At 42.7% G+C, this 24,805-nt stretch overlaps 1 protein-coding gene across 1 annotated transcript in view; it reads right to left on the bottom strand.

Annotated features, from left to right (window-relative positions):
• Positions 1-24,805, bottom strand: part of CEMIP (cell migration inducing hyaluronidase 1) — a 119,375-nt gene that overhangs the window by 20,428 nt on the left and 74,142 nt on the right. The window contains exons 10-17 of the mRNA XM_062583309.1: positions 24,302-24,443; positions 23,118-23,309; positions 13,915-14,090; positions 13,130-13,339; positions 7,052-7,257; positions 2,619-2,688; positions 1,641-1,769; positions 816-901 (exon numbers count right to left, since the gene is read on the bottom strand). Coding sequence (XP_062439293.1) covers positions 816-901; positions 1,641-1,769; positions 2,619-2,688; positions 7,052-7,257; positions 13,130-13,339; positions 13,915-14,090; positions 23,118-23,309; positions 24,302-24,443 — 1,211 coding nt within the window. The remainder of the gene's footprint in view (positions 1-815; positions 902-1,640; positions 1,770-2,618; positions 2,689-7,051; positions 7,258-13,129; positions 13,340-13,914; positions 14,091-23,117; positions 23,310-24,301; positions 24,444-24,805) is intronic.

The raw sequence follows: 24,805 nt of genomic DNA, 5'->3' as shown, positions 1-24,805 counted from the left end.
CAGACTCAACCTCTAATGAAATAAAAGGGTGCAAGTGGAGCCCTTACACCGCTCGATTTTGCCTGCAAGAAGGTCTTTTGCTTACATCAGCCTGCTCTCTGGAGTCAGCCTCAGGGACGTGGGAAAGAGAGTGGGAATTCTTGGGAGCCACTGAGGTGATACATTAATACAATACGCTAATGTGATACACTCTAGAGAGTATTTTTCAGTATTTCTAAATGGTTCTGTTATGTTGCATAGAGGCCCTGCACATCAGCAGGGATGAAGGGCTGCTCTATGCATTCGATTACAATTCTAATTATTATTACTGCATCAGATTTGGAACGAGACAGAAATTGGACATTAAAGTGTAAGCCCCATCATAAAGCACTCACTGTCCAAGCAGGTCCTGAAAAAAATGAAGAATCTTTACAGCTATCCCAAGAAATATTTAATTTCCTATTCCTAGGAAACTCCTGCAGCAAGTTCTGCTGAGCAGTTGACCAGACAACATTTAATTTTCCTGCTCATCTACAAAGGAATTAATAGATCACTCTAGAATAGTTGTAATATCTATGCCAGTTCAGCTCAGAACTAACAAACAAGGACAAAAATATAAGAGTGTGGGTGCTGGAGGTCTTTTAGGTTGAGGAATAGGGGAAGCACAAGTTAAGAAGTGATAAATCTAACTGAAGAGCTTCCCCTCTAAGAGCTTGATAAGGCCCCACCAAAGACATTGCAATGATTCTTATTTGTTTCCTTGGGAGCAACTTCATAGCTTTCGATCAGTGCTATAGAGATTTTTTTTTCCAAACCAAACTGTGCAAAACATTTACCTCCCAGAAATCAGTGTCAAGATAGGTCTTTTATCCTTGGCTGAGGCTGGAGTGGTTTTAACACCATTATCAATTATCATCCCAGCCTAGAAGAAAAAAGAAAAGCAATGTTATAGTATGTTTATATATTCTACAGTTCTTTCCATTTCCAGGTGCTGTTTCCAATTGCCCTAAACCAAAGTCACTCACATAAACCTAAAAACTGCTTCTCTTAGCAACATGTAAAACAGAAGGCTGCCAACACTGTCACTGCTGGCATAACCACCCTGCCCACCCAAACTGCTGCAGATTTCCAGAAACTGCACCTTTCTTGTAGCCGTACATATTCACATGCACGTAAACAGCTTGCTGCAGTCTAAAGCAGTCAGTAATGGGTACAAGCTCGCGTTCTCCCCAGCCAGCACCACAACGTGGCACGCTAAGGATAAATAAGTAAAGAGCCAGAGAAGGTGACTAGGCAGAGTGGCCCTTATTTATCCCCCTGGAAGCCATTCAGTTAATCGTGAACACTGGCAGTTGAGGTCTATAATTAAACAAGCTGCCAATAGATGCTACTGGGGCACTATTTCAAGAGAGCAGAAGCAAACAAAGTGCCTAGCAGCACCGAATGAAGGGAAGAGCCTCTCCCAGTGCCCACGAGTCCAGCACGGGCTCTCAGTGCTCCCACAGCAGCATTCGAGCTGCTTTGTTTGCAGACACATAGGAGCTTGCAGGAACTTCTAGTGAAACAAGAAGCCCAGGCATTAATTGTTTGCAGGCACAAAAAGCTGGAGTATGAGAAGGGTGTTTTTCAGCGAGACGCATTCTGGCTGCGTGCGGGCTCACCCGGTAGTTGGAGTGTGCGCGGTTGTTGGCGAACGTCCCCATCGGAATGTGCTCCGAATAGCCGGGGGAATACATGCCTGCCGAGGGCCCCGTGGGCACGTGGTGCAGAACGAACCAAAAGCCTGTTTCCTGGGAAAAGGAACACAACATCTGAGCCTTCGCTTGAACTTCACCGGTTTACGTGGGCCCAGAGACTTATCAGTGAGCACACAAAATGAAAGCCAGACAATTTCAGGACAAATCACAACTAGCAGCATTGACCTGTATAACTATATGCAATAGAAAGGTTAGCACACATATACATGCATGGACATACCTGACCAGCATTTTCAAGATGCCTTAAGTTAAACTCTAGCATCTACATTGAAGACGTAAGCAAGCCTTTTGAAATTCAGATACATAGATGCCCTCCTATCACTAAATGTCCAGATCTTAAAAATCATGTCATTTTTATTGGGTTGGCTAAGAATGTATGTAGGAGCCAAGTTGAAGCACTCGGATTTGGAAGCTTTGGAAAGACCATATCTCTTTGTTTAAGGCTTGATTTGCTTGTTTATTTGTCTTAGCAGAAAAATAGAGGCTCCTGATGTGACCAAGAATTCCTGTGGAATTAGCATTAGTGCTGATTGAAATTTCAGAATACCATTACTGTACTGCAATCAACAGAATCATTGCCAAAGACTTCACTGAGACTATGCAGTCAGATTTATTTAATTTATTCAGGCTGCACACTGTGTAAAGGCTGAGAACTTTTGTTAAAGCAATTCAGCTCTAGAAACAGCAAGTGACAAGAAGTGTGGAGCAGAAGGAAAAACATTATTTTTTTATTGGCAGCACTGGCTACATTAATATATGTCTTGATCTAAGAGTTTCAAAAATGCCTGAGCAACAGAAGCAGGTTTTATTCCAGCAAGAACGCCGTCCTTGCAAGACTATTACATTCTGAATTTTTATCAAATAAGAAACTTCTGCACTCACTTCAGATCCCGCAGCTGCACAGTTTATAAGGTTGTTGTGGGGGTTGGCTATCCAGAAGGTGGATACTGCACTGCAGATCAAGAAAACAAAGAATAATATGAAAATGGCACCGAGAGCACATACAGAAGAGTCAATAATCAACCCCACGTGGCACATGCAGGTCTGGTGACTCCTCAGATAAGGGGTCCTGCCTTGGGGGCAAAGGGACTGGTTCTTTTCTCTCTTCTCTCACACCACATTTGTCCTCTAGGGTTGACAGAGAACATGGTCTTATCTTTTAAAACCCCAGGTATTAAATGAGGAATTTCTACTGCAATTCCAAGCCTGCTATGAAGCTGTCAGTTGTCAATTATGTTTTATGATAAGGTAAATATGTTGCTACACAAGCTACAGAAAAGAACCTTGCCCCCAAATAAGCCCTCAGGTTCATTAGAGACTCATTTAATCAAGGGACCCTCTGAATTGTTTTCAAGGGCTTTCCAACTATATCCCTGGCAACCGCCTTTTCCACAAGCTGCTGTGATTCATTATCTTTATTTGCTTCCATCTCCTCTGCTTTTCTTTTGAGACAAAAGGACTGTATTTGCCTAATGCACATAAAAGACTGTTAATTGAAAGATTCACATCAAGGAGGAGTGATCAATCCATCATTGTCCACTTTTCATTAGCCGACAGGCATATGAACTTCGGGAAAAAAAAATTCAGTGCTTAAAATCAGGAGACTTGCTCCCTAAATTTTCTGTGTGAGATTCACCTTTCCGTAGGAGATGAACCTATGCAACCCTTATGCCTATTTTATACTATCTGCAGAGGACTTTATGGGGGTCTTTAGGCCAGCTGACTTTGTTGGCCTAAGAAGAAGTTTGGCTTATGTAACTTTATCATGAAAACATAGTATGGGGCTGGCCTATAAAAAAAGAGAGAAAGATTATTTCTAGACTAACTCCTGTTGTGCAGGCAAGGGTCTTGAACCCATGTCTCCACAGTGTCCCGCGATCCAGTCCACACTCGTTCCTCAGAATCGTGTGCACCGCACAGGTTCCTGTGTCATTTAGCACAATCCTGTTGTCTTAATTTCTGGCAAAGGCTGCCTGCTGCATGCACCAAACTGTCGCCGATGGACCACGAGCCATGCCAGCCTCCTCGGTCCTGCTCTGTGCCTCGCTGTCTGGCCCTGGGCCTGGCAGGGGTTGCCATGCAGGGCAACAACAATACTCTCCTGTGCTGGCAGGCTGGAGGAGCCCAGGGCAAAACACCATTTTCCTCCTGGTCAGCCCTTGAATTTTTTAATGAAGGTAGACAGAACGCATCTGAGTATGACTTTTTCACAATACCTCTGCAGATCATTCGTAGCACTTTTTATTATAAGAGTCTTCAAAATGATTTGAAACGTGACCTCTAGCTATTAAATGAATTATCAGTGGAAAATGAGCTCAATGGCTGATTAACTCTTATTTTATGAATGGAGACATGAAGCGTGATTTATAAACAAACACAGATGTGAAAAAGAGCACTGCATGAATTTTATCTCTTTTCCTTGCCAAAGTAAAAGGTAAAAATATGTTTCTTTGGACAAAACCCCAGTTTGTTCAGAGGACAGAATGGGTGATATTGATAGTCTCAGCAGATTGAGCGTATTTCCAAATACAAGAAAACCCCGGAGATTTTTAGGTGTTATGCATTGGCCAACTTCAATCGGTCTCATTTTCAAGATGGAAGTCTAACTCCAGAGACTTTCTCATTGACTTTTGTTGGTCAGAAATTTAGCTTTTTTTGGTGTAGATTTTTTTTTCTCCTCCAACTATAACAGCATAAAATCAGAGAAAAGAAATCCAAACTATGGGCAGAAGCGTTCCTCTCACCCAGCAGCTTCAATGCAGCACCAATGCTCTTTGGTCTCATGACAAACTCCACCATGGAAGACCTCCTGCTCTCTTGCATAGTGGTCTTGTTCTCAAACTTTGAGGATCTGTCATCAATTTAAAACTTTTGAAGGTAAACTTAAGTCTGTCTTTCAATAGAAGATGATCTGAAAATAACATGGTTTTACAGGTCTGCTCTAGACCACTTGCTATGTTTCCTGGACTACACTGGAGGATTTCGTTGCCTAGATCAAGGCCTCTCAGTGGGTGGTAGAAAATATCTCTGAAACTTTGTTCTGATTCTGTATTTTCACTTTTATTATAACCTTCCTTACTTGGATATGCATTTACCAGGTGCAAATGATAAACAACTTTTTTTCCATGAGATATCCAGAAACACTTTGGTGGAGGATTTCACAATTAACGGCTGAGAGCTTGTCATCCTGGGGAAACACTGTACACATGGCTAGGACAAGTCAGTCACAGAGAGAGCCATTAAGCACACAGATTTTTACTTTAAAAATTTAGTACTGTCTCAAGAAGAATCAGGAGAATGAGGGAAGAATGAGAAAGATAATTAGCTACTTGCTCTGCATCAAAATGGATAGGTTCCTTGAGCAGTCACTAATTACCAATAAAATCATATTCCTAGATTGTGTACCTTGATTTTAGGGAGAAAAAAAATAGCTGAAAAATCATGGAAAGGAGGGCTAGAACAGCCTTATGGAGCTTAGCTGGTCCCTACTCTGCCTTATGACAGGATCATCTACAACTACAATATTCCTGATTTGCGTTTCTCTAACCTTTTCTTAAAAGTTACTGCTGATGAAGAACCCATGACTTCCTCTGAGAAGGAATTCTAATGCTTAACTATGCAGTCAAGTTGGTCATGTTTTTATTTTACTTCACAAGGCAACAGAACTCCAAAAAGAACTTGTAAAATCCCTTCTCATTGCAAATGCTTCTATAATCCTTATCTAAACCTCAGCTGGCAGATCTGAAAAGATACATTACAGGAAGGGATCTTACAAAAGGGAAGATGAAAGACAATCAGCATTTTTCAAGGTTTAATAGAGTTTGTGGCATATAGAAATTTTGTGAAGTTCTCATCAAAGCATTTTCATGTGCTTCTGTATAGATAGTTTATTAGAGATCCTACAGGCATATACAGTCTTTGATCTTTTATTGCCATGTTCTAATTCTGTGCTAAATTGCATTTGGATCTCTTGGATCTCTTCAGGGAGACCTGGACAGGCTGGAGAGTTGGGTGAAGAGGAACCTCGTGAGGTTCAACAGGGGCAAGTGCAGAGTCCTGCACCTAGGGAGAAATAACCCTAGGCACCAGTATAAGCTGGGGGCTGACCTGCTGGAGAGCAGCTCTGCAGAGAAGGACCTGGGAGTGCTGGTGGATGACAAGTTGACCATGAGCCAGCAATGTGTCCTTGTGGCCAAGAAAGCCAGTGGTATCCTGGGGTGCCTTAGGAAGAGTGTTGCCAGCAGGTTGAGGGAGGTGATCCTGCCCCTCTACTCAGCCCTGGGGAGGCCTCATCTGGAGTCCTGTGTCCAGTTCTGGGCTCCCCAGCACAAGAGAGATCTGGAGCTACCGGAGAGAGCCCAGCGTAGGGCTATAAAGATGATGAGAGGGCTGGAGCATCTGCCCTATGAGGAAAGGCTGTGAGAGCTGGGCCTCTTCAGCCTGGAGAAGAGAAGACTGAGGGGGGATCTTATCAATGTGTGCAAGTACCTGAAGGGAGGGTGTTAAGGGGATGGAGACAAATCTTTTCGGTTGTCCCACGTGACAGGACAAGAGGCAATGGGCAGAAATTGAAGCACAGGAAGTTCCGCCTGACCGTGAGGGGGAATTTCTTCACTGTGCGAGTGACGGAGCACTGGCACAGGTTGCCCAGAAGTTTCCTTCTCTGGAGATACTCAAGGCCCACCTGGATGCAACCCTGCCTAACATGCTCTAGGTGACCCTGCTTGAGAAGGGAGGTTGAACTAGATGATCTCCAGAGGTCCCTTCCAACCTTATCCATCCTGTGATTCTATGAGACTATGATAACCATTTGGGTTTCATTTCACAGCTTAGGTAGACTGTGTCAAATGAATGCATAATGCCACCGCCATATCATTAAAGAATATCCGTTCTCCACAAATAATAACTTTGAAAGTAAGAGAAGTATTTGCAAAATCAGTTGCCCTTTGACATGAGCACAAGCGTCAGAATCCAGCCCACTCTGAACTCAGTAATGAGTTACCAAGCCATTAGGGATGTAAATGACTCCATAAGGTGTAAGACATCACTGTACTTTTTATAAGGTCAATTTTCAACAGTATCTAAGGTAGCCACCATCTCAGCCTGCTTTATGGTAAAAGGGAAAATTACATCTCAGGTGTAATAGGTATCTAAATAACACAAGCAGAAAGATCACATGGAGACTACTCTCTAAACTTTTGGGAAAGCAACTTAGACTTCTAAAGGTGACTATATAACCATGCACTTGTAATGCTGCCTTTCACAGCTAAGTCCTGCAAAGAAGAAGAAGTAAAAAAAGAATGATTCCCACTCACCTACAATCCTGCCTGGGTTTTGGGATGTACCCTGGGTAAGCACCCTCTGTGATCATCTTGCACATCCTGCTGTCTCGGTCAGAGGGGAGCAAAGTACTAGGCTTAACAAGCAGTCCAAGGCAATGATCAAATGTATTGCGTTCTTCTGGTCCATCCTCAGTAAAGAAGCAATGGCCCAGTGCATCATAACCCACAACATCCTTCACCTGCATGTACAAAGCAGAAGTCTGTGTTCAGGTTTCACCCTTCAGCCACTGTGTAATAATCAGAAAGCTTACAGTAACAACAAGGAACCCCAGTACCTTCTTGAACTAAGTGTATACAAACAAAAGCAGAAGCAAGCTCACTTTCTGATCTTAAGAGTTTTTAGTCCAAGCAATAGCTTAGACTTCAAATAAAAATTGTTACCACCTAGGAAATACTAGTTCCTTTCTTCTTTTGTCTACCAGTGAAATTGGAGATTATCTTAGCATGAGACTGGAAAAAACACAGAGAGGGGATGAATAAAGGACATCAGAGGATCAATCACATCTGGGCTTATTCATCTTCATGTGCAGTTACATGAGCAGCTACATAAAATGCATCTGAAAAATGCAGCTGAGTTGAAAAAATATTTTTTCAGGCTATCAGCGAGGCAGCAAGTTGTTTTCCAGACAGGCTGGTTTGTTTTAGGTTTGACCCGATCCTTTTTTCCAAGTTGTTGACAGAAGCTTTACTTGACCCTGAGACAAATCAGCTGGTGTTAATCAGTGCAGTTATTTTTTTGGTTTGAATGCTGCTAACATTGGGATATTGTCATGTCCGACAGAACAATACCTACCACTCCACTGAAAAATCTGAGGAAACAATTTCAGGAGCAGGTATGTGGCTTTGAAGCCTAAGCCTAGGACTGGCTAGGAAACAACAGTCCTCAAACACACTGTGTCCAACAAGTCAGTCATTAGTGGATTTGTCTGGGATGTGGAAAATTAATTTCAGGCCCATGATGGCCAAGTGAGGGTCCTAGCCACTGAAGCACTGGCTCTCAGGGAGTCTCTCTTTGCTCTTCCTATCTGTCTTTACCCATCCACTAGTTTGGATTAGAAAACTTTTCTGACAGAGTTTTGTTTGACACCAATATCTTTCTATAGATGCTTCTGATGAAACAGTGACTGCCGAAAGGCAAAAGACTATATTAAACTGGATAAAAAACATATTCTTTAAGGTGTAATTGAAAAACCTAGTCTTCCAGATGCTTGAATTACTTCTTAAAACAGGACTGAAACTGTCACCTGTGTGTCTCATCTCAAAGTTCTCAGGCAAGGAGCACCAATTTCAAATCACATCCCAGGACTAAAGCTGAAATGGTTACAGATATGTTTTCACCTAAGAAAGCAAGCTTTGCTTCCCAAATCTATTACAAGCTTACATCTGCGCACACATCTATTATGTATTATCCATGCTCCAGTGTAAATATTCAAATCTCTGAACACAGGTCACCACAGTAATTTAAACATGGCTAAAATGATCTGCAAAGCGGTTCATTGCATTAAACTATCTGTCTGAAATTTGCTGCTGACTTCTCTGATTTAATTACATGGCTTTTGCAAGGTCAAGATTTCCTTATTTAGGTGTAAAATATAAGTACTAGACTAAACTGTCCTTCCTTAGAAGCATGAACTTTCCTAGACTTGCGGTTATAAAGGGTTATGGGATAGGAGAACATTTTAGGAGAATGACTTATTTTCAGAAGAAATATTCCAATATGTGCAGGATGTTTTTTAATCACAGGGATGTCAGAACTGCACAGAAATAGCCACTTAAATCTATTAGTTTTCTCTCACACAGCAATACAATTGAAAAGACATGTCAGTAACGGTGCTGCAACACCTAGACGATGGAAATGTGCTCCTCAGAGAAATGTTGGCAACTTGCTGTTGGCATTCATCTTTCCAGCCAGCACAGCATTGCACCAGGACTGGGAGGTGAAAAACTGTGGTGATTAGCCTATAGCTGGGGCAAAGCCCACCTCTGTGCATGTGGAGTAACACCACAGGGGAATACATCTCCTAGTACAGTAAGAGAGGAATGAGGCGGAGAGAGGAATGCGCACTAGTAGAGGGCCTCAGAGTAGGCAAACCACTCGTAGTTATCCTTCATCCCTGACGGCCAACAGAGCAACACTGATTTATCAGCCAGGGAGCTGGTTCCTAATGTATCGGTCACCCTCTGTTTGATTATTTTTTGTTTGGTCAGCTCTGAGTATATTTCCCGTGCATCTTTTCATGCAGAAGCCCAGTACCAAAATGTGTGGATAGCAAAGAGCTGCTCATCCCAAAAGTGCTTTTCCAAAGAATTTAATTATGATTTGATGAAAACCTTCCTAATAATGGCTTACTTCAGCCATGAGTAATTTATGGCCAGATTATGCCCTCTGCGGTAAAACAACCGCCATGGAGCATAGCTGGATTACTAAAAGCAGATACCATTGTAGCGCTTAGATAGCACAACCTCTTATTTCATCAAGTACAGCTCTCCTTTGGACCCTGCTTGCCTGTTTATTGACCTCCATTTAATTTCCTTCCCTGATGACTCTCTCTGTTTTAGCTTGCACACTTGGATCCACTTGAGACAGTGCAAATCAGAGCAAAGTTCGATCCCTAGGAGTGCAGTGGTGTAACTAGTTGGTTTTATGGCCAGTGTATTAAAGAAAACATTGTGCAATTATTGGCATTTTCAAACATGAGAAGAGAATTTCTACATTTTATTTTCTCCAGAAGGTCTGCCTATGCCTTGTAGTGAATATGAATTTGCAGACAAGTGCAGAATGGCCCACTGATAGAGGTGAGCTACTGTTAGGATAGGGACTATTAGCAACACTCCGCAGGTCCACAGAAAAACAGTTCTGGCATCAGAAATACATGAGACACTGCCTTTCTTCTCATGTTTTCAGTGTAAGCATTTCTAAAGCTTTTTCTAAGAGTATGAAAAGTTTAAGTGACATGAGAAAAGTGATAGCCAAGCAAGCAGAGGAGTCTGTAAGCAAATTACCAGCCTGCTTTAATGACAGGTAAAATAAATGATGCCCCTCTCCCATTTGTTAAAGTGTTTCCATAGGTACTTAGACATAGTCATGTGAGAAGCCCCTTTGAAATGAGTGACCTAAAGTCAAGTATGTCCTTAAGTGCTTTACTATGCAGTGGTTTAACAGTGCAGCAAGGTTTTTTGATGTCTATTTCCAAAGTGTAGTCCATGCACACATGAAGGCAAATTGTTCCTCAGTAAAATATGCTTTGGATTTGCCTGAGCTCAGAGGGAATGAGAGTTACCTGGGGGGATGCAGAGCTCATTGCTGTTTGCACAAATAGTGCTCGCGCATGTAGAAACAGGTAGTGTTGCCCAAGGTGCTAGTAGGCAACTAGAAAATGTGTGGAATAACAGCAGTACTCATCTCGGTGCCTGTGAACATATCTGGGGCAAAAGGAGGAGTAAAGGAAGGAAAATAGAGTTAAAAAAAAAAAGTGAGGAGAATGCTGTGGGATTGCCTGGTGAATCAAGGCATGGAACTGCTGACTGCAGATGTCTATCACAGAGCAATGAAATGCCATTTGACTGATGCAACCTTTGGAGCACCTCTTCTGTGATGCAACTTGACAAACATAGTTAGATTGCTTTATTTTACTGGGGCTTTCATTTCAGCTGAAGGCAATAATTGGTTAAAAAATAGTATTGTGCATATAGTTTAGTGCTCACACATTGTGATAAACTATAATCATCAGGGATTAAATTCTTGATCAATATTTTATAGTGTGTCATAAAATCTAAGACTTCTTTTGAGTGCCTTGTTGTGCAGTTGAATCAAGGTCCTTGAGGGAATTGTGGCTGTTGAGTAACAGCAGACGAATCAAGCTGCTTTCATCAGCTACATCAGTCTGTCTAAATTCCATCATGCCATCTTGGCTGAAAAAGCCTGAGAACATGGATTCCTGTATTTCCAAGTCACAGTCACGCAGTTGTCACTTGGAGAAGGCACAAGAGATGGCAGTATTTCCAAATGCTCTATATAAACCCAACCAGCTGACCCATAAGAAAAATGCCAGGCTTTGGGTATTTGGGTTGACAGGTGTTAGTCAATAGGGAATTAATATCACGAATTAGATTCAGAACTAGGATTTTAGTTGGCCTTTAGCTAATTAACAGCTATGCAACCACTGTATAGCCAGGGAATGCATTTGTGGTACATCGTTAGCAGCTTTGCTGTTATGTGACAAACAAATCCTGGCAATACTGCCTTTCCACTCTCTATATTAGTTGTATATTGAATCCCTGTGTTGGTGCCTTTGAATCGAGTGGGAAGCTGCTAAATGACCTTGAATGCCTTCTGTAATTTATATAGGATATTTTTTTTCCCCAGAAGCCAAGTTCACTTGGCAGGTTTTGGGGCTTTTGTTAAAAACTTGGAAGGACAGAGGACAGAAACAGAACCTCCAGTTTATAAATAGCAGATAAAAGCTGCTCTGCTTCTTGAACTGCAATTTCAATGTCCTCTCTTTAACTTCGCTGTATTTTAATTATGTCTGTGGCTTCCCTTTCCAGTGTTGCCACTTTCAGAGACTCCATCCTGTGGTTCTTGCTAACAAGAAGACTGTAAGACCAAGTCCTCCATGCGCTAGAGTAAGCAAAGGAGGAACTGTTCAACAGTAAGTAAAGGACAAACTCATCTCTTAGACTGTGAAAATGAATATTACCACCTCCCCCAAAAGCTCAAGCACTTAAGCAGATTTTTAGAGACTCTTATTATGAGTTGATATGGTAACTTCAGAACAGTGATGTGGTTGTGGATTCCTAATATACAGGGACTGTCCAGGTTATACCTGCCAATAATGTGTCTTCTGGTAAAACTCTGTCATATACAGAAGTAGGGATTCTGACTGTACAAACATTTATCTCTGAGTTTCATACTTTTTTTTCCCTCTCTTTTGAATACAATGCCATCTCACTAAATTGGTGAGGAGCCTTGCCTACAAAAACCTCGGTATGTTAAAACTTCATATTTGAACTGATATTTGAAGAAACGTTGACTAGTCAAACCTGGTGTTTATTTCACACCTTTAGCAGTTCTGCCTTCAGATTTCTGCACATTTCCCACATATGGGTGAGACTTCTCTTTTGTCACATTCATTTTGGGAATGGAGCTGGTTGGATATATGGTTTCAGTGATAACATCCATGCTGTAGTTTTCAGATCCTGATTTAGTCACTGTAGCCAAGTGGGCGTGCTGGGCAAGAGCCCTATCTGTAATTTGTCATGTGGGCGGCTTTCAAGATACTAGTTTGAAACAATGGAAAGTTCAAGTTGACAGAAGCACAGAGGAACCCAACCAACACAAGCCAGACAGATTTGAGAAATGCTGAAGGAACAACTGTGTTCTGGGAGAAAGCCTTCAGAGGAGGGGAAACAGTGAGAAAAGCCTTTGGGAGCTTTGTGCCAGTCTCCAAGATGTTTAGGGATTTAGCACAGCTCAGAAACATTTTCCCTCACATCCTTACCACAAAGACAGAGTCTCCACATTTAGGGAGAGTCTGAATCTGTTCTTATCATCTCTAGTGTGCTGCAACTTGTCTGACAAGTATATGTACAGGACAAGACACATCCTAAAGGATTTCTTCTTCTGGAGAGCAAGCCTGAAAAATCAGAGCTCTGTAAGTGCTTAATGCTGTAAATGGCATTGAAAACACAATTCTTTATTATAGGAAAGTTGAAGCATGCTTAAACCTTCTGATTATCTTCTTTAAATAGCAAACCCGCTCTCTATAGATAGATTCAACTACTCATTAGAGATGGGCTGGTCTGTGGGCATCTCTGCACAGTCACATGCAGCCAATAGTGCCACATCCTCTCACTGACCTCCTCCTTTTTAACATAGGCTAAAATATGTCTGGAATATGTATCCACAAAATCAGGATAGGAGGAAAGAAATAGACATTAGATATAGCAGTAAAATACATTATCCTGCAATAACTAGCCTATATTCACGATAAAAAGGGAACTAATTTGGCTGGTGCTTTGAAGTGTAAGGTAGACATAGGAGCTTCTTACCAGTAAACCATTGGATCCATGGACAGTGACACAGCGGGAGAAGGTATGGTGAATGGAGACATCCTTCACGTAAGTTGGAGGGTTGTAGCCTCCCTTCTCGTCCACATCTCCAGCCATATGGAAATGAATTGGGTAATGTCCCATTGTCTGCTGGCCCATATATTTCAATTCTAGACCTTCGATATGTGTAGCCTTAAAATCAAGACCAATCTGGAGAACAATGGAACATCAGTCAAGAACCATAAAAGACTTCCGGAGTAAGAAGAGAGGGAATACAGAGGTAAAATTGTTTGTATTGTACCTACTAGAGAAATTCATTGTGTGGAAGGAAATGCATGGCTGTGGTGTGAGGGAAAGAGGGTCATAGTGGCTAAGGAGACTGTAGCTGCTCTGCGACCCCTCCAATGTTGTCATGGCAATATCTGACCTTGGTTTGCAAGGAAAACTGTTCACATTTAATGTTTTCCATGAATTTCTTTGGCCAGCTAAGCTCAAATCTAAACATTCACACTCTCCATCACCAGAATTTGAGGAAAACTGGGATTGTAATGTAGAGACTGTATCTCAACCTGCCTGGCTGAGCAACATCAGTAGGGGTGTAAGGTGCACTTCAAAGCAGGGGGATCATCAGCAGCAGCAGGGTGGACCTGCTGCGCTGCAGGGAGAGGCTGTTTGCTCAGTGGGCTGACGCGACAAATTCCTTTCTTTTAGCGTCCTGGCTTCCTTGGTATGTGCAGGTGTGGCTCTGTGGGGAGGAAAGTGCAAAGAGAGGGCTCCAGCCCTACCTTGATATGTCCCCCAAAGGTGTCGAAATCAAAGAAGGAGCACAACTTGCTGCTGTACTCATAGCATTGCGCCTCCATCTCGCCCATGATCATGATGTTCCGGCTCAGCAGCCCCACTTCTGCTCTCATGTCAACGCCGTCAATGACTTCTCCAATGTGGAGGTACGTCGCTTTCCCTGAGGGAACAAGATACAGTTTCAGAGTTACTCTGCCAACACTGCTGTTTCCCTTCACACTTCCTGTGGTGGGGTTAGCATGATCATGAAAAGAGTAATTGAATCAGCAAAAACTATTGGCTGACTCCTCAAAGAAGGGAAGCCTGGAGCACAGGTGTTACCCAAGGTCTTGCTGAGAATTCTTCAACAGAGGAAGTGGGATTTTTGGTCTTAAATTGCTTCATTTAGCCAGAGAGTTAAACCAACAGTCTATTAGACAAAACATGCTTCCTACCTTGGAGAGAGAGACTGTGACCACTCAGGAACTTTTTACATTGGTTTGCAATCAGCTGTGTATGAATGTCCAATGCAAAGAAATTTGCTGATGTAGCTGCTGAGAAGACTAAGCCCCCAAAGTAAGCAGAGCACTTTCTATAGTGAGACACTGGGAGATGTTTAACTCACACAGCACAGCTCACGGGTGAGTGTCAGCCCGATCCTGCTTAAGTCATGGCTGTTAATCCAAACAGGGGCAGCAACAGGGCAGAAATTGTGGCCTGAGACAACCACAACTGCAGTCAACCTTGTGGGCTGTGAGATCTCTCCTTGTCTGTGGCTCTCAAACTGCCCAGTTTTGGATCCACCCACACTTTTCAAGCTTGCTCTCAATGCTTCCCTCTGCCCTGGCTTAGCCGAGTTGGAGATCACCCGTCTACCCCATGCTGGACGTGCAGATCTTCCTTTGCTGGGTCAGGTTGCTAATAGCCTCCCTCCACACACACACACGCACACCTGGCTCCTTGGAGCAGTTAAGAGCACATAAAGCCTTCCTTGGCCTGACCAGAGAGGGGTGAACTCCAGGCAGTATGGATGTCTAGAAAGCAAAATAATCTCTTTGCTGTAATTTCATTCAAACATATTCATCTTCCCTCCTTCCTGCCTTGGCTTTCTGCAGAGAATGCAATTGGGAAAAGGCTCATCTTACTGTCTACATTCTGTATTATTCCAGTAAAAATAAGTAATAAACTCTTTAAGTAAACACTGAACTTTAAGGAATGCTACACTTGCATGTATTTAATTTCAATGGAACCGTTCAAAGCCGTAATTAGAAACAAATGGCAAGCCCGAAGCCTGACTATCACTGTGAAGCACTTTGTGCTTAAGCAGAGGTGCCAAGCTTGGAGGGGGGGGAGAGAGGATTTTGAACATTTAAACATTCCTGCTTTAAACAAAACATGATGCTTTGACTTTATGACAAAGATATGCAAACACCATTCACTCCCCCTTTCTCCTGAGGCTAGGAGCAATGTAATTCACTGATAATATTAAGATCTGGGAAGGGTGAGTGCTCTGCCTTGCTCTGAGATTGCCATGCTGCATGACAAGCTGTTACATGTGCCCTCTGCCTCAGCTCCTCCACCTACAAAATAATGCTATAACATGAAAAAACACTGTCTATTAACTAAAAGAGAGCTGATGGCAAGATGGCGCACTGCCCCATCCCACCCCATGGAAAGCGAGGGGCAGCTCTGGGCAGCTTGTCCATGGTAGCAAATGCCTCCCCCAAAAGGCTTGGCTTGCCTGGGCGTCTCTGGAGCATCGCCTTATCAGGTGTGCATCCAAAATCAGATCCAGCCTGTCTGAAAAGCAGCTTCACTTCCTTTACTCATGTACATTAAAAAGCTGTGGCTAAGAATGTCCTCTGCATGAGGAAACCCTATGCAAGATGTTTAGCAACTCTGCTAAGGAACACAGTCTCTCGTTATGAAACTGGTTTTAAGTTGTTGTTTTCAGTTTGTCCCCAGTGCTGACCTTTCTTTAATTTACTGAAATGCAGGAAGAAGTTCAGATAATCGTAAGAACATCCTATTTCAAGCCACGTCTCTGGGAGTCATGGTACTGAAATTAGATAGGCAGTTTTGTTATTTATGTGCTGAGCTCTAGAATAATAAATGTCATGCTTGCATGTATTTAATTTAATTTAACACCAGCCCAGACATGCAAAATAGTGTAAGCACTGATAGGAATGTTAAACATGCACTAACCGGATTCTAAATATAACCTCTTGGGTGCATGTTTTTCACTTTGCACTTTTGCTGACTTAACTTGTTTGGAGATAAAAGGAGACAAGGAAAGCAATTCCCTTCCAATGTAAAAGTGGATTTTGAATAATAGCTCTTTTAACAGAGTTTTGAAAAACAAACCTCTCCTCATGGCAGCCAGAAATTCAAGCTCTCCATGGCAATGGGGCCATCCTGTGGAAATGGTTCACAGGAGACAGACGCTGGCACAGGAGCCCTCAGGTGCTCTAAATTCTTTACGGAAACCAGGCAGTTCCCATGTGGCTGGCAGTACTGGGATGCACGCTTATAAACCCAGGGCACTTACAGGCAGCAAAAAGAAAAGAGGCTGCTCCATGGAGAGTTCAGAGAGTTCACTCGGAGATGGGAGCTGTAACTCAACTCAAATTTAAAGCTAAGCTGTTGCTTGTGGTGGGCACGGTGAGGCATGCCAGGGAGCAGCAGTGATACCCCGAGACCTTGGCCATGGGCAAGCCCAAAGTAAGGACTCGCAAATCGGCATTGAAGCGGTTTGATGATAAGAAAAGCAATGCTACAACTTTGAATGCATGAGCAATGCGTTCGTGCTTCAGCAGCGACGCCGATCCCAGGGGCCGCCCAAGCCAAAGCCAGGTGACTGATTCACCAGCTCTTTCTCTGGGCTGGGTCTTGCTACATCACTCATGGACAGGAGTTGCCTCACCAGTAAGCATGATGTGTGCCGGGCTATCACCTAAACCAAACACAGCCTGGCAGTGACACGGGTTACGTCTCCGCCTGACAGCTCTATGCACTGGCAAAAAAAAACCCCTGCGTTTGCTGCTCTCACTGTCACACTGGTGCGTGCGGTGCGTAGAACATAAATTCATGGGGAAAAACTGCTTTAATTTGTGTGCTTGCCTGACATACGTCTTGATTCAGCAGCATATGAGTGCATTTCCATGCTTACTACTGAAGACAGCAACTATTAAAGTAATCGGGGCAGTTATTAGTAAGGGTAAGGCAACTTTTAAAAGAAGGTATGTATTAAGATAAACATAGATGATCCACAAATCAAGGGCAGGCTTATGTCAACATAACAGTTCAAAGCAGAGTCTCTGCAAACTGTACAAAGCTTCAGGAAAACCTGTCATACTTGAACCTAACCATAAAACCTGGGTCTCAGTTCTTATCAAACCTCAGAAGGGTGGAATTTTAAAACTATTTCAGCAGCTACAGATGCGAATGTGTGCCTAGCTCTGGCGAATTACGCGCAGCTATGCCTTTGAAAAGCCTCCCAGGTACACTCACACATTCCTAAACGCCTTGGCTCTAAATGACTTAAACTCCTAAATCTCGCTTTCAGAACTGAATCAGGCACTTAGAGGCCAAGGCTTGATTAAGATGAAATGGATCTCAGATACTTCTGATATTTTTTTTTCTTTTTTCTCTCCTAAATGTTCAGATTTTTCCAAAGGGTCTTTGTTCTCCTCTGGACTTTCTCAGGCCATGGATCAGATCTTTTCTCTCATGGTCTGTTTCCTAAACAACAGTTTTTAAAGGATATGTTAAACACAAACTTGTCTGTTCAACTCATGTAATCCAGTGACATGGAATACTTCTTCTTCTTTTTTTTTGTTTTTTTGTTTAAATCAGTGTAATTCATTGTAGGTGCCAGCCCACATCTCTGTCACATTTAGCATTGGTGCCAAGCATTTGTCATCTCTGGTGGTAATGCCCCTATTGCTTATATTTGATAAACAGCAAATATTCTCACAGGCATCCTGCCAAATCCTCGTTGTTCTGAGGAACAACGGTCATCAGTGTGAAACACACTGATGGTGTTTTCTATTGCATCCCCAAGCCACAAGACCGTAATATAATGTGGTATGGACCAGCTTCTTGAGTCATGCAGTACAGCCTGGTGCATTAACAAATAAATATTCCTCCAGGATGCATAACTTCTTCGAAGGAAATTAAAACCAATTTGCCAGTGGAAGGACTTCTAGTATAAAGGATGAAACTTTAGAAAGAGTTCAGCTCTAACCAAGACTCCATGGGACAGATTCCTTCTGGGTAACTTTCTTTAATTTAGGCTTTCTTCACTCTTCCGTGCTGCGGCCCTGCACAGTGCAGCGCACAGTGCGCTGAGCAGCTCTAAAACACACCTTTGGCTGTATGAGCGTGAGAAGCCATGGGTTCATGTGCCGAATATGAAGCGTATGCTTAAGTGCTGCATCGGATCAAAGCCTTCTGTCAGTAGCGGTTTGGTTTCAAGGCTGAAATTAGTAATCTTATTGCTGCAGACAGATGCGACCTGAGAGGTGGTATGGATGGGTGGGAGCCCCTCCGCTCACACTCTGTGCTGACTTTAATTGAGCACAGTGCTGCATAATAACACTTCACGGCTTCTAGCTGGTCCTGTTCAAGGCAGGGCAGATGTCTACCAGCACCTGTCTCTGCGAGCATCCTGGAGCCGTGCGTGGTCGAGGCCCCCTGACTTGCACTGCCTGTCCCCCCATCAGGTGAGAGTCCTGCTGCCCCTAAGGGCTTTCAGTGTTTGATCCCAGTGACTGCCATGCTCTTTCCTAGATGCACTAGGTCCTGCTTCATGCCCTCTTTCTGCACTAGCTCACTGGCAATCTACCAACACTTTTCTGTAAATGGGAAGTTTTCCCTCTCTGACCTTTCATTTTTTTCTCTCCTTACCCTGACACCAAAGCCCTTGCAGTTGGGGTGGGAAGATTAGGCAGGTCTGTTTGGCAAACAAATTAAATCTTTACTTCTTAGTAAGCCCAAACGTGAACCTTTTGAACTGCTATGTAAACTTTATTGTGTTTCTTCTAACTCTGCTTCTAGGCAGTGACCAAAGGCAGAAAAAAGGAGCTCTAAAAGTCTGCTAGAATGGGCCATTTCTCAGTACTTCCTGCGCAACCTTCGAGCACCAGAGATGCCTTAAGAGAAAGAGCTTCCAAGGAATTCCAGCCGAAATGATGCCAACCTCTACACAGATCTCTCCAAATTGCTGAAAGTGTCTATATTTTGACAGTGGAGTAACTTCCCCCACTCTCACAGCACAATACAAACGCTGACCCAGGCAGTTACTGTGGAGTTGTTAGAAGATTATATATTTACAACCTCTTTTATTTCAGAGCAAGTTCCCTGCAAGAACAAGAGCCCAGTAAACTCTATATCTCTAAAATACCCACAACCCAATAAGCTGAATTTAAGATATGTGGAATTGTAATCATAGATTTTCTAATACGTGGGATAATTTGAGTAATTATGCCAGACACAAATAGGTTTGTTCATGCTTTATCAAGAGCCATGACCGAGCACAAAAGGGCATTTCAGCATTTCTCTTCCATGGGGAAACTTATCAGCATTGGTAGTAACTTCATACAGAGGGACCAAGATGCAGATAAGGCTTGTTTCCCAGGGAAACTAGACAAAATACTTGATCTTTCCTACTATCCTGTTCTGCCACAACAACACAACCCTTCCTTCCTTCCTTCCTTCCGTCTCCCTCCGCTGTACCGCCGTCCCTCCCCGGGGCTTTGTGAAGTTCCAAGATCAAACAGTTTTAATCTGTTCCCACAGAGAAAATAATCTAGACAGAAAAATGACAAGCAAAAAAGTTAAACAAAAGGAGGCGAACGGGGAGAAAAGTTCCATTTAAATGAGCGACAGTTTGACTGGGATTCACGACCTTCGGATTTCAGTCCTCTCTTGAGTAGCATTTACTCAGGAAAGTAATCATTTTGACATTATGGAATTACTCACTCCAATAAAGGAGTGCCCAGGAGCCATCCTTGCGTGCCCTCCCTTGCTTCGTATGCTGAGATTTTTCAGTTACCCACAGGTAGACACCCAAATCCTACTAAAATCTAACGAAAATGGAGTATTAACTTGCTTAAGCTCTTTTAAAAAGAGCAGCTTTATTTTCGTTCAACAGTCATCTTCTTTGCCTCTAATCAAGCCATTTCTAGTAAGTAAAGCAAGTATGACTTTTCAGCAGGAAGTATCAAATATAAATAGCACATGAGCTAACTAATAAGTTTGACTTATTTGGCTCAATATCCTAAACCATGTCTATTAAAATATTATTAAACAATGAGAGCATCAATTATAATTAAAGCTTGGTATGCTAAGTGGCTGCCACACCAAATCATCTGTCCACACAGCTGAGGTTTTCTGAATTTTCTTAACAAAGAGACTCTTAAGTAGTTCAGACTTGACATTTAGGTTTTGTTAAAAAAAGTGGAAGGGAAAAATAAAGATTAAAAGGAATATAACCCATCAAGGGTCTGAATTATGTTATCATTCTTCTTCCAAATGGCAGACTTTTGGAGTTCCCAGCTGCTAACCTAAACTTCTCAGGAAAATTAGGCCATTCCACTTATTACAAAGGACATCTCCCCAAGGCCACATATATTAATGCATCTGTGTGAGAGCCTTTCCTCAGAAGGAGCAGAGCAGGCCTGAAGAGCTCCCTCTGGGAAAGGCAGGCACACGTCCAAGAGGAAGGTCTTCTGCATGCAATTAGGAGCCCAACGCACTCGCTGCGCCAGCGGACCACTTACTTGCACAAAGGCTAGAGGCTCGGCCCTGCTGCCTGCCAGCTATTTTTATGCGATTGCTCCCTGTCTGTCTGTCATTCCCCCTTGGCACAACATTTCGGCCTGCAGGCCAAATATACCCCCGAGCCCACCTCCGCAGTACAGCCGCCGGGGCAGCAGGTCGGGGCACTGCAGGCAGGGGGGCAGGCTGCAGGGAGCTGGAGACACGACACGCAGGTGGGTGCACCGACTCCCAGCAGGGGTGGAGAGCAGCCACCCAGCAGGTCATTAATTCTCCTTGCTCTGGCTAATTGCCTGTCACAGCACAGGGCTGTACAGTGGCCAAGCACAGAGTATCCCGGTGACCTGCCGGCTCCTAAAGACAGCTCAGCCTTCCTCGGGATTTATTTAACCTAGACTGAACTTAGGATCAGGCAGATCATTTTATTTTATAATGTGAATGTGCTTTTGTTACAAGAAAGTTGGATGTGATTTTTATTACTGGACCAGGTTCTGGGCTGATTGATATAATCAGTGAAATCCCATTGACGTCAATGGGGTTGCCTAGATATAAGTAAGGGCAGACTTTGGCCCTAGTATTCATGTTATTTGTGGTAATAAAAGGAATGTCCTGATTCTCCTAAGAAGTAATAGGAGACTAAGAGCACAATTACTTTAACAAGTGTTTCCACTTGCTTCTTTACTTCAAAATCACATGATTTTTTGTTGCTTTTAATGCCATATTCATTTCCTTAACTAACTTAGTGGCCATTGCTGTGACAGATAAATATAATTGTATGAATTTCACAAATCCATCAAGATTAAAATTTCTCCTAGGCTCTTCCCATAATCTGTGGTCTTTATTTTTATTGACTATCTTCCAAGATCATCCTCATGAAGTAACTTGTATCCTACTAGTCTGGAACAGTTTTTCCAATAGCTCAAAACTTGCTCAAGAAAAATATTCTGTTTGGAGAGGTCTCTTCTTTACAAGTTGAAAGTACTAGTCATTTTAAGTCATAAGACTATGATACATTCAAACTGAGAATAACATTTTTCTTGGCTTCACAAACACCTCTCCTTTAGGCCGTCTAACAATGAATGACTAGAGCTCTGTGAAAAAGCGGTGGCCAAAGGAAGTATATTCGTATCCTCCAGAAGAGGTTGCATCAGAGATAATGGTAAAGTAGCTCATTTCACAGAACTGAGCAAACTCCCCAGTGCATTGGACATTCCAAGTGCCCTCATGGTTTCTCAGAAAGATTTTACTGTAAATATGCACAAAACCTCTGCCTAGAAAAATTGCCAGTGCTTAAGCAAAAGATAATGTAACATACATGAATTACTACCAGGTAAATACCACTATTCAAATATGGCCTCAGCTATTATGCACTTTTATAGTTAAAAAATAATCTTTGCTTTTGTAAAGTATGGCAATTACGAGTTCTTCATCTGTTCACAGAACAGGCAGTTAAGGTGATGTTTCCATGCTCTGTTCATCAGTGTGCCAAAATCTAGTTCTAGATGAGAAAGACCACTTTACACACTCAAGCAGAGATGCACATGTCCCACTCTGCATTTCACTTTTAAGCTCGTATTAGTAACGCTCTGTGCTTGGTAACAGTTATACTATTTAATTGGACTGAGTAATTGAAGGCCACTGTACAATCATTAGACTGCAATGTCTGCTCAGCAGCAGCAATTTGTTCCAGATTTGAGCTAGTCACCATCAAGAGAAAAACACCATGGCTCTGCAAAGCTTCCTGTTCCTTCTGCTCGGATTAATTCAGGCAGCACTCTACAAACTCCATTGCCCCAAATATCGCGGCTCAAGACAATATGGTTGGCCATGTGACTCCAGAAATGCTTGGGTAATACGTCACCTCAGAGCGATGCGGTCTGGACACACAGTGTAAGGAGACAGTAGCTTCAGTAGCAAAGAACAGAGTTTCTAAAATGTAAGATTACATTTCTTGTTAAATATAACTTTCTTAGGAAAATAGCCAGCTGCACATTACTTCATAGCCTTAAAAATTTCTCACGGTCTGCTCTTCCTCTAGCTCACCCTCCAGTCCAGCTAGGGTCACCTCCTGCTCTCTAGAAAGTAATACATTCCCAAAAATAGAATTGCAAAACAGAATATTTCAAACACATTAACTGTATTTCTCTCCCTTAAATAAATACATCCATTCAATAATGTTCTTGGGGCCAAAAAAAAAAAAAAAAAAAAAAAGGAAAAGAAAAGAAAAGAAAGAAAAAATTCGGTCAGGTGCTGAAAAGGAAAAGTAGAAAGGAACAAGAATCAAGACAGATCTTTTTCAAGCAAGAAAGGCTTACTCAAAACCACCTCAAAACTACCCATGCAATTCTACTTACTTAATGGAGTTACCTCGGTGCAAATGACAGAATTTGTCTAACATAATACGGACATGACAAGACAAATACCTTACCTGCTACCTTGACCTGGTTGGCTCTGCAGGACCTGCATGGCAGCACCGGGAACTCTTCTGCCTGGTACATGGAGTAGTCCGTGCTAGCAACCACAATCCTGTCCCCAGGTTGCCACGAGCTCACATCGTCCGCGAGATTCAAGATCGTGCTGTTCACATTGGTGTCAATGGTAACTGTGAGCTTGGGTTTCACTGAAGAGCAGGAGTGGGAGGGTGGGGAATTCAGTTAATGTTATCACAAAGTGCTATTTCTTGTCTGCAACACCAGCAAAAATGATTTTGTCCTGCAACATGAAACATTTAACTCTTCCAAACATGCTCTTTACTGGTTTTGGTTTGGAAAGCAAGCAAACAAGAAAGTGTTTTCTGTTAGCTGCAGGCAGGTGGATTTTCCACTAACCCCACAACTAAATTTAAATGCAGTTCATAGCGTTCATTTTCACCACGTGCATTTAGCAACAGTCTTTACGGGCAGTGGGCACTGGTATTTGCAGCAGCCAAATGTGGTCTTTAACATAATGACTGCTTTTTCCAAAAAAACTTTTTCTACCCTTCTGTTCCCACCAACTGAACACTAAAGAACCCCTTCTAATACCTGGGTTACAACAGCGGTGTTGGCATTAGTAAGTACAAAATGGATTTTTACTTTTAAAACCTGTTGTCTTCTCACACACTGAATGAGTAATCCTACCTCATTCCAAAATGCTTTAGTAAAAGGCAAGCTATGTAAAGAAGGGACTTGCCCAGTATTTGCCATAGCATTGCTGGGTTTTCGAGACACCACCCTGTTACCTCTGCGAGCGGGCAGGAATTTTTCCTGAGATAAATCTTCAGCAGTTGTATCTGTGTTCATGTCAATATCCCAGCCAAAACTGCAGCCTGGGGAATTACTGAAGTAACTCCTAGGCTGAGCAGAAGTCACTCGTCAGAGGACAGTATTTCTGCTTTTCTTTGGTCTGGATTAGGACTATACTGTCTACCTCAGGCAGAGCGCTCTTTGGAGAGGACCACAGGCCTCTGGGTACCAGCAGCAAAAGTACTACATGAAATTCAAGTTTGTCAGATGGATTCTCTTTCTCAGGGCTGAACTCCCGCACCCTCCGAACAGCCATGCCTGAGGAGGAGGAGTGCAAACAGGCCCTCCGAATGACACAGAGTCTGGCTTTCAAAAATGGGTCACGTACCAGATTTGCCACACAGGAACCGTACTTTGTAGTTCTGGCAACCTTCGTCTGTCTGGTCCTTACCATGGCACAGGAACCTATAATCACGGCCACTTTTGTAAAAAACCTCAGTTGTTAAATTAGCTCCATCAAGCGTCAGTGCCTGCAATGAGAATAGAAATGTGAAACGGGGGAAGGGATTTCACCTGTACATCGACGCCTTTGGAACAGGCTATTGCTTTGTTTGCAGATGATGCACATAGTTGCATAACAAAACAGGATGACTGTTACATGTACTATCCAGCCTGCACTCCAGCTGGTGCTCAAACAGAGCTATTTCATGTGCAGACTGCGTAGATTATTGTTAGGTGTACAAGTTTCTCCCATATCTATATTAAGACCATGTGCTTTTTTTGGACGGAGTATTCTGAGCTTTGCTAACATCTGCCTTGGTGCCCTAGATTTTCTCTTGCCATTTGTTTGAGGTCAGATGAAAACACCGAACACATGCTTGAACCCAAATGA

The sequence above is a fragment of the Rhea pennata genome, chromosome 10 (assembly GCF_028389875.1).
Source record: "Rhea pennata isolate bPtePen1 chromosome 10, bPtePen1.pri, whole genome shotgun sequence".
NCBI lineage: Eukaryota > Metazoa > Chordata > Aves > Rheiformes > Rheidae > Rhea > Rhea pennata.
The sequence above is the reverse complement of the archived record's forward strand: the minus strand, read 5'-3'. Positions and strand labels throughout refer to the sequence as shown.